This window comes from Microtus ochrogaster, unplaced genomic scaffold (genome assembly GCF_000317375.1).
Source record: "Microtus ochrogaster isolate Prairie Vole_2 unplaced genomic scaffold, MicOch1.0 UNK46, whole genome shotgun sequence".
NCBI classification, from domain to species: domain Eukaryota; kingdom Metazoa; phylum Chordata; class Mammalia; order Rodentia; family Cricetidae; genus Microtus; species Microtus ochrogaster.
In genome coordinates this window covers 2,196,941-2,212,562 of record NW_004949144.1, presented here as the reverse complement: position 1 = coordinate 2,212,562, position 15,622 = coordinate 2,196,941, and the positions used below count along the sequence as shown (strand labels likewise).

Genomic DNA, 15,622 nt, shown 5'->3' with positions numbered 1-15,622 from the left:
CAATATGAAAATATACCCTAAAAGTTGTATCAATATACAAAATGTCCTAAACCAAGGTAGAAACATGCATATGTACAATCTGACAAAATAACTTTGTGTGTGTGTGTGTGTATATATATATATATATATATATACATACAAATAATGTAAACAAAAGTAACAAATATGATTTGAACTTATATCAATATACAAAAGCTATATCAATGTAAATTACCCATAAATAATATCTCACAAGTATTCACTCTATTACCCACTATTACTATCCTCCTTTTTTTTTGAACAAACATAGTTTTCACCCCAACCCTCTCTCTAGTACAAGTAATAATCAACAACCCCAAAACAGTGTTCCCAACCCTATGGACAAACTTCTTTGGGATGGGGGCATCATCTACTAGAATTACTTCCCACTATCATGGGGGTAATGTTCTCTTAAGGGATCTTGCAAAAATTAAGTGATGATTAAGTTACAAAATTACTGTCTAGTATAGTTACAAACAATTTCGGAGCACTCAATAGGTTTTTTTTTCAAAGTTTTCATTTGGAGTTCTGTCCAGAATATGAGAAAGTGCACCATTTCAGCAGCTGGTACTTATAATAGAGCTGTCTACATCATGATGTCATCACAACTAGTTGGAGTGTTGCTGTGGTGCCCCATCTTCTTCCTGTAAACCTCAAAGATTACAGCAGGAAAAGGTTCTGTAGGAAAATCTGTTGTTCATCATGGAAAACATAAATATCATTCATATAAACATACATACAATGAAGAATATAATATAGACAAAATAGGTAAGGAGAAGGTAAATTTTTTCCTAAGGTTTTCCTTCTGTCCCATACCAGGTGGCTTCCAATATGAGACAGAAACCCTGAATGTTACTTTTAACAAAACGCTTGTACAGCCCAAATGGCTGGTGCCTGTCATCTGTAATATCTTCTAATATTTTCCTCAGAAACATAAGTTTTTGGGGCTTCAGGAATTTTAATCTGGGTATTCCATTGCTGGAATAGGTCACAACCCCATATATTCACTGAAATCTTGGCTATATATGGCCTTAGTCTTCCTATTTACCCTTTTGGCCCTTTGCATTTAACCCATCTCGTGCTTTTTTTTTAACCCAATATAGGGTTCCAATTCCCAGGAACTGAATATCTACCTCTTGAAGAGGCCAATTCGGATGCCAAGATTCTGGAGTAATGATACTTACATCCATACCCATGTCTATTAAGCCTTCAATAAAAATGCCATTTATACAAACTCTTAGCTTTGGTCTTTGGTCATTTATAGAAGTCTGACAAAATATACATTTCCTCTGTCCTACTGGAGTTTTTGACTCATCCTCCACCATTAACCTATCATTCAGAGTAGTATTGCATTTTAGAGCAAGCACTGAATTTTTTTAATTTTCCTGGCAAGACACGTTCTCCACAGTAACTGGGAATGACTGGACCACATTCATCATGAGGGCCTGCAAGAGGCTTCCCAAAGCATTTCCTGATGGTATCAAGTTGCCTTGTCTATCTGTCATTGACCTCCATTCATTGGTGCAGTGTCGACCTTTGCCACACTTCCTACATATACCTGGAGGCTGAGTCCTTCTATTTCTGCCATTACCAGAGGAGGCATTATTCCTAGGAATCCATTATTTACAATCCCTTTTCAGATGTCCAATTCTACCACAATTAAAACATTTTGTATTCTCATGTCTTCTCTTACCATTGGAAATTGCTTCTCCTATCCACACTTCAGTACCATAGTCAAGTGTCTCGACATTCATTGTAATTCAAGACCCATTCATCCAGTAGTGCTGATCTGACCTTTAAAGGCCTAAGGATCTATTTGCACTCAATGTTGGAATTCTCATAAGCCAAAAATTCAATAATTATACGTCTAGCATCTGAGTGAATTACCCCTATTTGTATAGCCCTAGTTAGTCTTTGCAAAAAGTCACTAAAAGGTTCTCTCTGACCCTGTTTAACCCTAAGATATGATTCATCTCTCTTTACTAGCTCCTGAACCCTGTCCTAAGCCTTTAAAGCTGCTGTGGTACATAGGAACAAGGTGTGGTCATAATAAAGAACTTGATCCTGAGGATCAGAGTAAAGTCTCTCACCTAGAATTTGATTTAGGGAAAGCTCAAGTCCTTTTGCTTTTTCTTGTTGCTCGAAAATTCTTACTTCCTCTTTAAAAAAAGCACCTCCAAAGCAATTGTGATCCACTTTCAAGGACTGCTGAGATTGACTGAGCCCAATCTTGAGGCATTGCTTTGCTACTGAAAGCCCATGTTTTGACCATTTCCCTAACAAAGAATGAATGTAGTCTGTAAGCTACAATTTCTTGTTTAATTTCTTTTAGATCAGTCATATGTATGGGCTCCCATGTATATTCCTTGAAAACCTTAGGGTACTTGGAGCCAGATACTTTTTCTGATGTTTTTACTGGAAAGGCAGACAGAACTCTGGGGAAGCTATCCTGGAGATTTTTATGTACCAATGAGGTTAAATTTTGCCTTTTTATTTTTTGTTCCTGGTCATCAAATTCGATAAGTTCCTCAATCTTTTCAAATCTGTTTACCATTGCCTTTTGTAATACCTGGATCTCCTGTCCAGTGTTCTTCTCTAATGTCCTTATTGAGGATTCCAAGGTATGAAGTCTGTCCAGTAGAGATAATGTCTCATCCTTGGACATAATCCTTATAGCATGCATATTACCTTTCTGGAGAGATATTCTATCAATCAATCTGTTATACCCCTTTGACAGAGTCTGATTAATACACTCAGCAGTGGAAATTCTCTCAAATGATATTCTAGCACACACTGTCATTGAGTTTTATGTGCCCAATCGGCTGTTTCCTTCTCTAGAGTACTGAATCTTTTTTAAATAAATTACTATTAGTCTGTACCATTTCCAAAAGTTTCTCAGTTGACTGAGCTGTGTTAGTTAGTCGTATCCTTCTTCAGATTTCCAACATCTTTCCTGAGAAGTGTAGTTTCAGTCTGAAAAGACTGCCATTTCTAAAAATGCCTTATTCCTAATCCTATTGTCAAACCATATTTTTATGAAAAAAATATTGAGTAAAAGACTATTCCCCAGAAACAAAAATAGTGATGTAAAGAGGGCATCATATAAGTCTTGTAAGAACTTACACATGGTGTAAATAAAGAGGCTATTGAAACCTTGGATGGTTAGATTGACATATTGCCCCTTTAAATTAGCAATTTATGATCTCTATTTAGGATATTAAATCTTACCTGTGGTTCAATTAGCTGAATTGTGTGCAATAAGCATAACCTGCTCATAGGTGTCGCTTGCTACCTGCAAAACTAAGCCAGAGGGCATAGAGGTGCACATGAATTCACCTGTGGTTGAACTGAAATCTGATTTTAGAGGAAAATTCTGAAAGATAAATCACAGACTGTGCTCAGCAGATGTCTCTAGAGCAATGGACTAGGCAAATGCAAACAAATCATTAGAAAGAAGCAGAACAGCTGGCTCATGCCATGCACCACGGCCCCTGTCTGCGCTCTAAGCTCTAGAACCCAGTTCAAGAGCTTCGGACAAGGGGCTGGAGGTTAAGAATACACACTCATAGACAGACCAACACACAGACCTTCAAACACTGGTACAAAAAAGCCCCCTCTTTAATAGTACCATGGAGGCTTAAATACCCTACAGTCAATGGCCAACAGGTGAAAATCTCATCCTCTGATCCTCTAGGCTAGGCACAGCTTCTAGTAACTTCAATTAGAAGGCTCTAGATAGGAAAGAGCAGCTGAAGGCCAGGACTCATTAGTCCCAACATCTCCCCCCTAAATTTTTTATAAAACAGAAGATACTCCTGTCTTAGGTCATCACAGAAGAGTAAACACTTACCCATGTTTGGGAGGCCCCTTCCCTGTCTTAGGCAGGCCCTCTTCTGTAGAAGTTGCCCGTCTATGGAGGAGTCTTCATAGTTTGTGCAGTATTTGCAAACAAAGCTGGAGTAAGTTCAAGTTACTGTCCAACAGGCTCAGAAGGACTTGCTTAGTTACCATATGTTGTATTAATTGGCAGTGGTATGATGGCTGGTATCCAAACCAACAAGGCAGCACTGGAGTGGTAATCCCCAGAAGTTGCTCAGGCCACAGTTTTGCTCTGCCGCAGACTCTTAGGTATGCAGAGCCTGGAACTGCCACTGCCTTCTCCTTGCCCCGCTGCTGTGTTCTCAGGCAGCCCAGTGGGGTCTGTGCTCCAGCTTGTCTCAGCTCCAGCACCTGTTGTTGCATTTGCTGATACTCCTGGCACTGCTATGGCATCCGCCAGGCTGGGTACGGACTGGGCTGAGGCAATGTGCCTTCCACCACAGCCACCTAGCAAAGCTCTGCTCCAGCTGCCTTCTAGCCCCAGCTGCATTCATTCGTTCTGGGTCCAAACTGGTGCATAGAGTGGAGCAGAACTCAGGAAAGCAGGCTTGCTGCTCTGGAACCACTGAAGGGGCCCCACTTAAACAATCTTTTAGGGAATTTGGGCGTTGTCAATCTGTCTGGCTACCTCCTGCTGAGCGAGGACGCTGCATTCTTGGGGGTATTTACTGCAACATTTCAGGAGGTCTAGGTGATTCAAACCACAAGAATCTCGAATAAATCCTCAGGTTCTCATCTTTGGAGACAAAAGCAGAACCTCTTTTCCAAAACATCAAATCCTTAGGCCCATTTTTTAAAGTCAAAATACCTTTCTTAGCAGTTCCTAGAATCAAATGTCTTTCTCCTGTCCAGAACACAAAAGACAAGACAATCAACATGTCATACATCTGTACACATTTATCTTTTTGAGCTGTACACATTCTATCTTTTGAAGGCCATCAATTCAACCTCCCACCTCCTGTTTCAGAGGGTGTGCCATCTTAATTCCTCAATACATCCCCTCCGGCTGGGGACAACCCTGTCCACTTACCCCTCTTTCTTGGTTGGACTTCCACTTGCTGCCTGCATGGCTTGGAACTGAAACCAAGTGAAGGACATCAGGATTAACACATACACCAATCCACCCTCACATTCTGAGGGCGACCTCTCAGCGTTCCCTAGTTCCCGATATCTCGGAGGGACCTCCAATTGCAGCGCACCGTGGCCCCTGTGTGCGCTCTAAGTGCTAGAACCCAGTTCGCGAGCTTCAGGAAAGGGGGCTGGAGGTTGAGAATACAGGCACAGAGACGGACAGACACACACAGAGACAGACACACCATGTAGGCTTAAATACACTGCAGTCAATGGCCAACAGGTGAAAATCCCATTCTCTGATCCTCTAAGCTAGGCACAGCTTCTAGTAACTTCAATTAGAAGGTTCTAGCAGGGAAGAGCAGCTGAAGGCCAGGGCTCAATTAGTCCCAACAGGTTCATACCAGGGAAGCCCACATCTCACCCAAATGTCTGTGGTGCACCCTGGTGGGAGGCAAACAGTAGGGTGCGTGGGGACTTGATGCCAATCTGGGGTGTGTAAAGAGAAAATATAAAAAACTGTGGCTGATTCATAGCAAGAAAGGGCAGCTGTGCACAATTCTATATTGCATGTGCTCCACGCACAGGCTGTGGCCTTCTGAGGGAGGGTTCATGCCAAATCATGCACACTCCAAGCTGGCAGGGAGCAGCAGAGCCGGGGGGGGGGGTCTAAAACCAAATGTTGGGTGCCAGATGATGCCGTAAAACAATCCCACACCAGTTCAGAATTATTGATAATAAAGGGGTTATTTATTTAAGAAGAAAACTTACAGATTACTGTTCTATTCAACAGTCCTCTGAGAACAAGCAGGAAACAGAGTCTAGCAGCCGGAACAGGAGCCAGAAGCAAGAGAGAAGGCACACAGTTCTCACTGCTTTTTATTTGTTTGTTTGTTTTTTGTTTTTTTTTTTGTGTTTTTTTTTTTTAAGTTTTTCGAAACAGGGTTTCTCTGTAGCTTTGGAGCCTGTCCTGGCACTAGCTCTTGTAGACCAGGCTGGTCTCGAACTCACAGAGATCCGCCTGCCTCTGCCTCCCGAGTGCTGGGATTACAGGAGTGCGCCACCACCGCCCAGCTCCCACTGCTTCTTAAACTATATGAGACCACACCCAAGTGGGCTGATATCTTAAAGGCTATTAGCTGAAGGAGCAGAATGTGCTCCCACAGAAGTGTTTCCTACACTAAGTGGGCCTGGGCATTGAACTCAGATCATTAGGCTTGGCAACAGTCACCCTCACTAGCCGAGCCACATCTGTAGCCAACAAATCGTGTTTCACGTAGAAAGCCACTTAAAATAAACATGCAGTGGTTCCCTGTGACCACTAGAGAGCACTGCAGTCTCATGAACCATGGGTGTTAAGCCACCTGAGCCTCCGATGTGCTCTGAAAGCAAACTTATTTTTAATATTTGTGATTTGCCTCTGGGAAGTAAATCTGTGCTTTAAATAACAGAATTATTCAAATTTGGAATCTATATTTGTGCTGATTTAAATTAAAGATTTTTCTAGGATTTGGCAACATTTGAAGTCATAAAGAAACAGGAAACTATTATTTAGGGGGAAGTTGTGGCATTTTGTCTCTTCCTTGGCATATAAAAATATAAAGATATTTAGCATATGTAATGTTGACCAGGAGGCCCAATCTTTCATATATACAGATGTTCCTCATTATCATCTTATAGAATGTTTTGTTCATTTATTATGCTGTGTATGCTATATGTGTTCACACACTTGTCATGATGCATGGAGCATCTTGCCAGTCCTCATATTCATATTTTAATGTTGGGTGGCCTTTCTTCATGCTTCAGAATCATGTTCATTTAACTGAATCATTAGTTTTGATCAAGTGTGTGGTTTCTGATTTTTACTAGAAATTGACCTTGCGCATCAAAGATTATTTTCTTAATTTTCTCTTTTTCTCTCCAAAGTAGTCATATCACAGAAAGGATATCAATCATTCAATGGCTTTTTGATAAATGGCTTCCAAAAATTAAACTAAGCTAAATCATGCCACCTCTATCTGTTCTTCTGGCTACATTTTCAACAAAATCCCCCTAGAGATTCATATTCATTTTAATTTCAGTTACAAATTTGCATTTCAAATCTTCTTAGGATAATGTAATTTGAGGATCAGTTTATAAAACATCATTATGATATTGCAGAAGACTCTTTTTTAACCTGTGGAGATCAGAGGGCATTCTCAGGAGTTAGTTCTATCCTTCCTCTTGGGTTCTTGCAAATGAACTCAGGTGGTCAGACTAACTCAGCAAGAGATTTCAGCCATGGTGGCACCTCATAGAGGCGATATTTTAAAAGGTTAGAATTACTAAATATGAACATTTCAATGATACTTTTCTTTTCCTTAAAGAACAGTTAATGTCTACCATTTATTCTACAGTTATGTGGAGTAAGCAGGTGGTGTGTTTCCCTTTGAGGAAGAAAAAAGCTAAAATTATTCCGGAAAAATCAAAATAAGACACAGAACATTGATGGAGGTCTTCAGCACATGTTACCATAATCACCTAAACTGAGTGTAGCTTGTAAATTTCTTGTAAAATTTGACTGTCATAGAAAATAGTTCTGTACTTCAAAGAGGTTCCAATGGCATCTTATGTCATTGCTGTCACAGCCATAATCGCACAATAATTGTTCATTTTATTGCCTGTTTCACAAAGTAGATAAAAACTCTACACACTTTAATGTTGCATTTGTTGGATTTTTTTCTTTTTATCTATTCCTCTTTCATATATTACATCTTGACCACAACCTCTCCTCCCTCCATTCCTCCCAGCTCCCCTGACACACACACACACACACACACACACACACACACACACACACACACACACACACGTTCCCTATCTCCTACATCAACTGCTCCTCAGTCTCCCTTTAGAAAAGAGCAGAAACCCAGTGATATCAACTGAACACAGGATAACAAGATGTAACAAGACTAGTCACAAACACATACATGTAAGTGAACATCAGTTGTTGGATATTTTAACCTTAGTACTACGTGTTTGATAAATGAATCTTTAAAAAATTTTTAGAAAACAAACAAGCATGCTATGTAGAAGTACACAAGCTTAAAATAAATGATACTTTATACAATACTGAAATTTGTTGATATAGTGCTTCATGTGTAAGATTTTTTTCTTTTGAGACAGGGTTTCTCTGTGTAACAGTCTTAGCTATCCTGGAACAATCTCTCGTAGAACAAGCTGGCCTCAAACTCACAGAGATTTATCTGCCTCTGCCTCCCGAGTGCTGGGATTAAAGGCATGTGCCACCACCACCTGGTATCACATGCAAGATTTTTAGCATTCAATATATCAACTGACTACTGTGACCTTGGTCCTGTTTTAAGGTTGTTTATGTCAACTAAGTTTCTGATTGGTTTCAGCTCGATCTCTATAAAATAGCTAGCTAGCCAGGGGATGGCAGAAAAGAGACTTAGGTCAGCTGACTCTCATCCTGTGGTTCTCAAGAGTGACCTTTCCACTTACACATCCACACCATGCAAATCACAAGACTGTTTTTCAGCATGACTCAGGATCAGACTGAGGTTATTCATGATAGAACATTCAAGTGGGGAGACCACCTGCTTTATTCCATAGCAGCCGTCAACTGTCAATAGCTCCTCAGCTAGGAGAGATGACTCCCTTCTTCCATCCTGTTGGGATGTTGGTAGGTTTGGTCTTGTGCAGGGAAGCACAGCTGCTCTGAGTTTATGTGTACAGTGGTCCTCTCATAACCCTCAAACACTATTTTGCCTCACTCCTCCTTGCCCTCTGGCTCTTACAATATTTCTTCCCCCATTCCATGAGGTTGCCTGAACCTTTCTGGGGAGAGTGTTTAGTTGTGACTGAGCACTCCACAGCTGTCTGTTCTCTACATTCTGACCAGTTTGGAGACTTTGTATTAACCATTGCCCATTCCATAAAGAAGCTCTGGTGAGGTCTGTGAGCTGCAGTAACCTATGGGTTTAGAGATCCCACTTTGGAAGGAGTTCAAAGCTATAACACAACATAATTTTGAATGCAGTTTGAATGAGCACTTCTAGAAACCACTGTGTCCATTCTTTTATTTTTACATACATAGAAACGGCTTAAAATTATACAGAGATTTAAAATACAAACAAATACATAAACACTTTATTGCACATAGGAAAGATGTTGAACAAAGTACTGTATGTGATCTTACGGACTGGGAAAGACACAAATAGGTTATTCGACAAGATTGGAATTATTCAAGGGTCAATCCGCATGATGCAGCTTCTAACAGAGATCTGCCATGACACATATTGCACTTTGTTTACAGCACTTTGAAATATGCTTTACAAATATTCCTCATATGGTGTGCTTTTGTCTCTCCACTACAGAGAAGACTTTTAAAGACAAAGAAATACGTACCATTGAAAGTGAGCTGCCTACACTGAGGAAGTTAAAGAAAAGGTCATCCTTACACTTTGGGAAAAGACAGTTGAGAAGATAATGTGACAAAGGTCTGTGAATAGTGGAAACTACTGCAAAGCTTGGTGTCCTAAGCATTGGTCTACTTGTGAATACTTTCAGAGTTTAAGAAAAATCATTAATCAGCCAAATTTTCCCATACCTACATTCAGCTTTTACTACCACCCAAATCCTTTCAAATAGTGCAACTGCATGAAGGCACTGGCTGTCGCGGCCACTCAGCAATAAATAGTAACTCTAAAGCTAGTCATTTTATTCATTCTAGATTTAAAATATAAAGTGCATCTATGAGGCTTCATAGTTGTCCTCTTATTTTTTTGATATAATTATTCGTCAGTGAGTGACTTTTTCAGCTCATGGTCAAGGAAGACTCCAATACAGATCCTGGAGTCTCTCCGTAATGTCCCACAGTCTCAAATGGAAGAGTCTCAGGATGACGGAAAGTTGGTCTGTGAGGTCTTTGTGAAAAATTTGACCATAGAGTAGCATCCAGTCACACAATCGTCCTGTGGATCCAAGGCACAGTCATCTATAGATAAAGGCTTCCTTGTCATCTGGAGGGCTTGCTACAGACCCAGTGTAAGTTCTTCTCACAGTCCTCAGTAGCAATGTCTGTGCTGTTTAGAGACACGCACCTCTCAGACCCCGTCAGGTTGAACCTGTCAAACCATAAAGACACTCATATTTATTTCCAGTCCTCATTTCCAGCCAGTTACATGAGAATAAACGTTGAGGTGACCTCTGCCTTTTTTCTTTGTTCCTTGAGTAGGAAGCACAGAACACAAGTCTTGCAAACAAGTAGTCATGGGCTTAATATTTAGAGACAACAGACAACAGGGGAGGAGGATCTTGAAGGAGAAAGCAGATAGAGCTAAAGGCATTACTTTTCTGACTTTAGTGGGTGAGCAGTTCAATATCATTTTTTACTTCATAGATTCTTCAAGAAGCACAGTTTTAGGGGGTTGGGGTATGGTAACAATCACAGCTAATTCCATCAAGTACTGCTGTTTTATTTAGATCATAAGTGGTTTTCTTGTATTCCTTTGTAGCTGTAGGTATACAACCATGGAACACATACTAAAAGTCCCTTTGCCAAAAATACATATTTTTTTTGTTTTGTTTTCAAGAGAGGGTCTCACTATTAGAGTAGGCTGACTTCAGGCTCACAGAGATTCACCTGCCTCTTACTTCTGAGTGCTGAGACTAAAAGTGCACACCACCATGCCTAATTTAGAAGTACAGATTTTAATACTGGTATTGTATCAGTTATTATACAAATGTTAAGAAAGTGAGGAATTTATTCATTCTGAGATTACAGATGTTAAAGATCAACACAAAATTTGTAGAATGCCCCTCAAAACTTTAAATATAACTTAATGATGGGTAACAGGAGTGCCTTTGTTGTTTATGGGGAGCTTTCTGTAGATTCACAGACACTTATAATTGGGCATAAATTATGGTCCTTTGTCCCTGAACTTGGAAAGGAAGTGAAATAGGTAATTCTTTCCCAACAACTGTTTTGACCATCTTCAGAAGTGTTCCTGGACCACGCCCAAACTTATTAAGACTGTTGCTCACACTAGTGTTTGCCAAGAAAAAATTAATAGTTTTTGAGGGATTTTTAATAATAAAGGGAGCTTCTAATAATTCCAAGGAACATAATACACACAAGAGAAGTGATCAATGTTGTGTGATGAAGAACTGATCCTCCACCACCAACAGAACTTAAAAAGATGAAAGAGGAGAGTAAAAATAAAATGAAATAAAAATGAGAGAAGAAAGATTTTTTTTAAAAAAAAAAAACTGTCAGCCTAGAAGGGATGGAGATTTCTTGTGACTTACCATCTGTTAAATTCTTTGCCATTTGCCCATTTCCATGTCTGATTAACTTCATTTTTCAATCCAATCCAGTGTTCCTGTCTTCCAGCATGTCGCTTCAGAAATATCTTAAAGCACAATGAAGTTACATTACAAACCTGACTTAGCATCAGGATAAAAACAAAAATCAGCAGCATTTGATGAAATCAGTTGTGAATCTTACCATGTCCTTTTCGGAATCAATAACAGCGAGTGTAGCATCATCTCGAGAACAAGAGTTTTGGGCCAAGGCCCAGCTGCTGGTTGCGGTGGAGAAAAAGTAGCATTTCCTCTGGTATGCAACCCACTCGTCCTGGCAGGAAGCAACACGGTGGTCCAATGATGCCAAATTCTGATACAAGCCTGGGCAATTGTACTGGCCCACTGTGGACAGTAAGATCATTTGTTTTAGTAAGAGAAGACACCAAACCCTCTTCACAGGTAAACCTAGTCTAGCAGATGCTCTGCTCTTAGTTAGGAGAAGAAATCAGACCTCGGCTGTCATCTGTCTGGTGCCCAAGGTCCCTCATCCCAGGAAGGGACATGAGCAGAGGGCTGTGTTCTCTTGGTCATTATACCAGAAAGTGTCAGGAAAATAGGGAAATCTCAAAAATAACATTTAGGCTAAGGGAAGGAGGGACATATATTGTAAGTTCTAGATTCAAAACTTGTTCTAGATCTCAATAACCCCACACAGGAATCAGAAGAATGAAGGACTCATTTTAAGCATAGGATAAAGTACACGAGGATGTCTGGGAGGAAGTGGAGGAAAGAAAAGTGTGATCATGAGATACTATATGAACTATTTTCAATTAAAAATACAATAAGATGGATGGTTTAGGGTATTTCTTCAAATTGTAACATTTCTTATTTTTAAAAGACATAGATGTGTCTTAGCATGCATGGTGGTACAGCCTTACCCAGTGGGCTCTGGAAGATCTAGCTGTTATAATAATTCAGTTTCTAGTCTGTTGGTGTGAGCTAAAAGATAAAATTATTGGCCACTTTTTGGTCCATCTATAGGTTAGATACTCCTTTTCTTGTCAACATGAATGAAAAGTCCACATTTTTTTTATACTTAAATGTCTATTCAGATATAAACATGCTCTCTTTCACAGGATGTATAAATCAGATACTTTTTGTGTTTATAAAATTGCTGCAGCCATCATTCAGGGAGCATAGATTGTATTTCATGATGATCATAAAACTAACCATTTCTGGTGTGTGAGATGTTTCTCAGTCAATCAGAAGGCCTGATTAACTAGATCAGGCTGAGACCCATTCATTTCTGCTGTATGTGAATTCTTACTGCTACTGGCTATAAGAGAATTCGTGAACTATAGACTCACCACTCAAGGCAACGAGAGCTATAATTAAGGAAGTGATGATGAAGACAGTAAACACAGCACAAGGGATAGGAACTTGAATGGATCCTTCATGATGCTTCTCAAAATGTATACTGGTGCCGTGATCTGAAAAGGAAGAGAAATGGTTATGAATTTAGGCTTTAAGATAGAGTATTTGCTATTTCTTGAGGAATATAATATTAAAAAAAGTAATATGTTGTCCCATCAATATAAAATATTGAGTCAACTTTAACAAATTCTGAGAGTAACAACAAAAACTGCAAACAATCAAACAACAACAGAAATGTCAGGATCTGGACAGGAAGAAATATGTCTGCTCTAGCACGTTAGGTGACTGGAAAGAGGGAGAAGTCAATTTTTGGCTTCAGATTTTGGATTTTGTTTTTTGCAGGATGAGCCCTCAAGATTCAAAACAGTGTGACCCCACAAGAATGCCCTTGTAAGTTCCCAAATTTGCCAGCATAATTTAAAAAAATTCTTTTTAACAGAAACTGCAGTGTGAAATGGCTCCTTGAATGACATTATAATCAGTGATAATCAGTTTCCACTGTTGTAATCCCAACATGCAGGAAGCTGGTAGAGGAACATAGTGAGTTTGTAGCTGGTTTGTTTGCAAGGTAAAAACCTGTCTCAATTTTTTTTTTCTCATTACAAAAACATAGTTTTTCAATGAGGAAAATGTTTTACAACTGAAAGAGTATTTCTGTAGACTGGATCTTAAAATTTGTGAATTCTTTTTTTCTTTTTCTTAAAACATCTCCTTACAGATAAGCTAAAGGAGGAGGCACAGTATGGCTAGTAGCATCAGCTTGTGCATTTTCTAGGAGTCTCCCCACCCCCTTCAGTGAAAATCCATTTTCGGGTCTTCTAAGAGAAGCCTTTATCGATACTGTCAGGGTCTGTTTTCTCCTGCCTTCCTTTTCACACCCATACACAATTATCTTCAGAGGTAGTGTTTGGCAGTTGAGTGGTAAATTCGGAGATGGGTTTAGTTTCACTTCTCAACATATAATAGTCAGTCACGCTGTTTGGACTCAATTCATCAATAACTCTGGCTCCATAGCAAACACATCTATATCCAAAACAACACCTAGATCTCAGCAAGCTCAACCCATCGACCCACCTGGTGGATACAGTGTGAAGACAAGCTCCCACGTGACACTTGATTTCCATCACTGAGGGTCAATACTAACCACAGTTCAACCCGTCACCTAGGCAACAAAACATCCCCACTAACAGCACACTTCTGAGGCCTGTGCATTAACAGAGAGGTTGAAAACAGATCCACCCATTTTTCACCTTCCAATCACCTAAACAGAGACTGCTGATTCCTTTGTTGCTAAGGTTATAGCAATGATAGCATAAGTTAAACTTACAAGGGTAGATGTGGCTGACCCAGGCCAGGATGGGATTTTCTGTATTAGGTCTTTCCTTCCTTCCACTATTGTTTATAGTCTCATTATTGTTTTTTTATTTTTTTTCCTTTTAAGTGAGACACACAGGTATTGGTGATTTAGGTCTCTAAAATATTGCATACTATTTATCTGTACTTGACTTCATGATTTCAAATAAGAGATGAGTTTTTAAAAATAATGGAGGCTTTTTTTTAAAGAATAAATCAACATGACAAAGAAGCACTCAGAAAATAATTTCCTCCTCACCCATTGTCTTGGCTGTGTTGGGAAAGCATGTCTTTTGATTAACTGGATAGTTCTTGCTTAGAAATTACTCTAGTTCCCAAGTGCTAGGTGCTTGAGGCTCCTTATCACTCAGATACAAACAGAATGGGGAAATTCTGACAATAGGAAGCACAACGCGTGTAGAATAGACAGAAAGAAGAGAGGGAAATGTGTAGGGTGATCATGTTTCGATAAAAATGATGAAAATGGATAGTTGTTATGGAAATTGAAGTAAACCATTGAACGAGAGAAATAAGATGACATGGAAGAATGGAGTTCCAATGACAATGTCATGGCTGAAGATGACATTTGAAAGAAGAGAAGCACTACATCCTAACACATCACCACATGACACTGTCGATGTGTGTGTAATTCTGTTTTCTCTGAGACTGAATATCTGTGTGCTTCCAGCTACTGAAGGATTCATGGTGAGAGAAGTGAAGAGACAAGACACACAGAAAGCAGGCAAACATACAAGAAAAGACCAAGACCGTAACTGTTCATGTGGAAAGCAGCTCTTCATAAAGAGCGGTAAAGAGCTCCTGAATTACGGACAGATGGTTATGGGAAAATGATGCAGAGTAACTAGGCTAAGGCAGATAATTTTCCATTTAAATTTAATAGTTGAAATGATATACATCGATTCAAAGGAAAAGTCAATTAAAGATCTTCTGAAACTTATACGTCTCCCTCTCACACAAGTATTCTGTCTTCTTACAGCCAGAGAGCTGTTTTCCTATGACTGGTTTCTCTTTTACACACTGAAATAGGCCCTAACCAAGTTTCCAAAGATTTCTATCTCTCCGTTCTGAACTCTATCCCTTACATCAAATATAAAGATTATATCAGAATGTAAGAAATCACACGACTTACCCTTTTGCCCTCTCTCCAGATGTGAAGAGCTGGTCTCCGTTATAGAGCAGTCTTCAGAATTCATCTTTTTTTCTTCTCAAGATTTCCTGATTTCCCTGGCGTATCTCAAGAGGTCTACAGTGAGTCCTTGCTGAAGCTGTCTTGCCAGTGTCTTGGTCTCTGAGGCGTTTCAGCCTTTATACCTCATTAATCTGGCTCCACCCCTTCTTCCTCCCTCCTACTTGTTCAGTTCTGCCAGTTCTCTTTAATTTATGCTCCAGTGGCTCAGACACTTCACCCTGTGTTGTTGTGGTGAGCTGCTGGTTTTCCCTGCTGTCTGAAATGCGCTTTCTCACAACTGTAGCCCCAGGAGAAAAAGATAAATGGGATTTTCCCAGAATTAAAGATATCTTTTCCATTTTTTTAAGA

General features: G+C 39.6%; 1 protein-coding gene across 1 annotated transcript; it reads right to left on the bottom strand.

Moving 5' to 3' along the window:
• Positions 1–9,988: 9,988 nt before the first annotated feature.
• Cd69 (CD69 molecule) lies at positions 9,989–15,285 on the bottom strand. The gene is made up of 5 exons (XM_005369219.2): positions 15,215–15,285; positions 12,645–12,767; positions 11,480–11,679; positions 11,281–11,384; positions 9,989–10,097 (listed from the first exon to the last, which is right to left on the bottom strand). Exons 1-5 carry the CDS (start codon positions 15,276–15,278, stop codon positions 9,989–9,991), a joined length of 600 nt encoding a protein of 199 aa, XP_005369276.1. The 5' UTR covers positions 15,279–15,285.
• Between the last annotated feature and the right edge of the window lie 337 nt (positions 15,286–15,622).

What these genes read in the sequence shown, in the direction of transcription:
- Cd69 (XM_005369219.2), bottom strand. Translation starts at nt 15,278, where the DNA reads ATGAATTCTGAAGACTGCTCTATAACGGAGACCAGCTCTTCACATCTG. An exon ending in TCTGGAGAGAGGGCAAAAGG is followed by an intron (nt 12,768 to 15,214) that starts GTAAGTCGTGTG and finishes CTTCCTTTTCAG; the next exon opens with ATCACGGCACCAGTATACAT. An exon ending in GGCAAAGAATTTAACAGATG is followed by an intron (nt 10,098 to 11,280) that starts GTAAGTCACAAG and finishes ATGGTTTGACAG; the next exon opens with GTTCAACCTGACGGGGTCTG.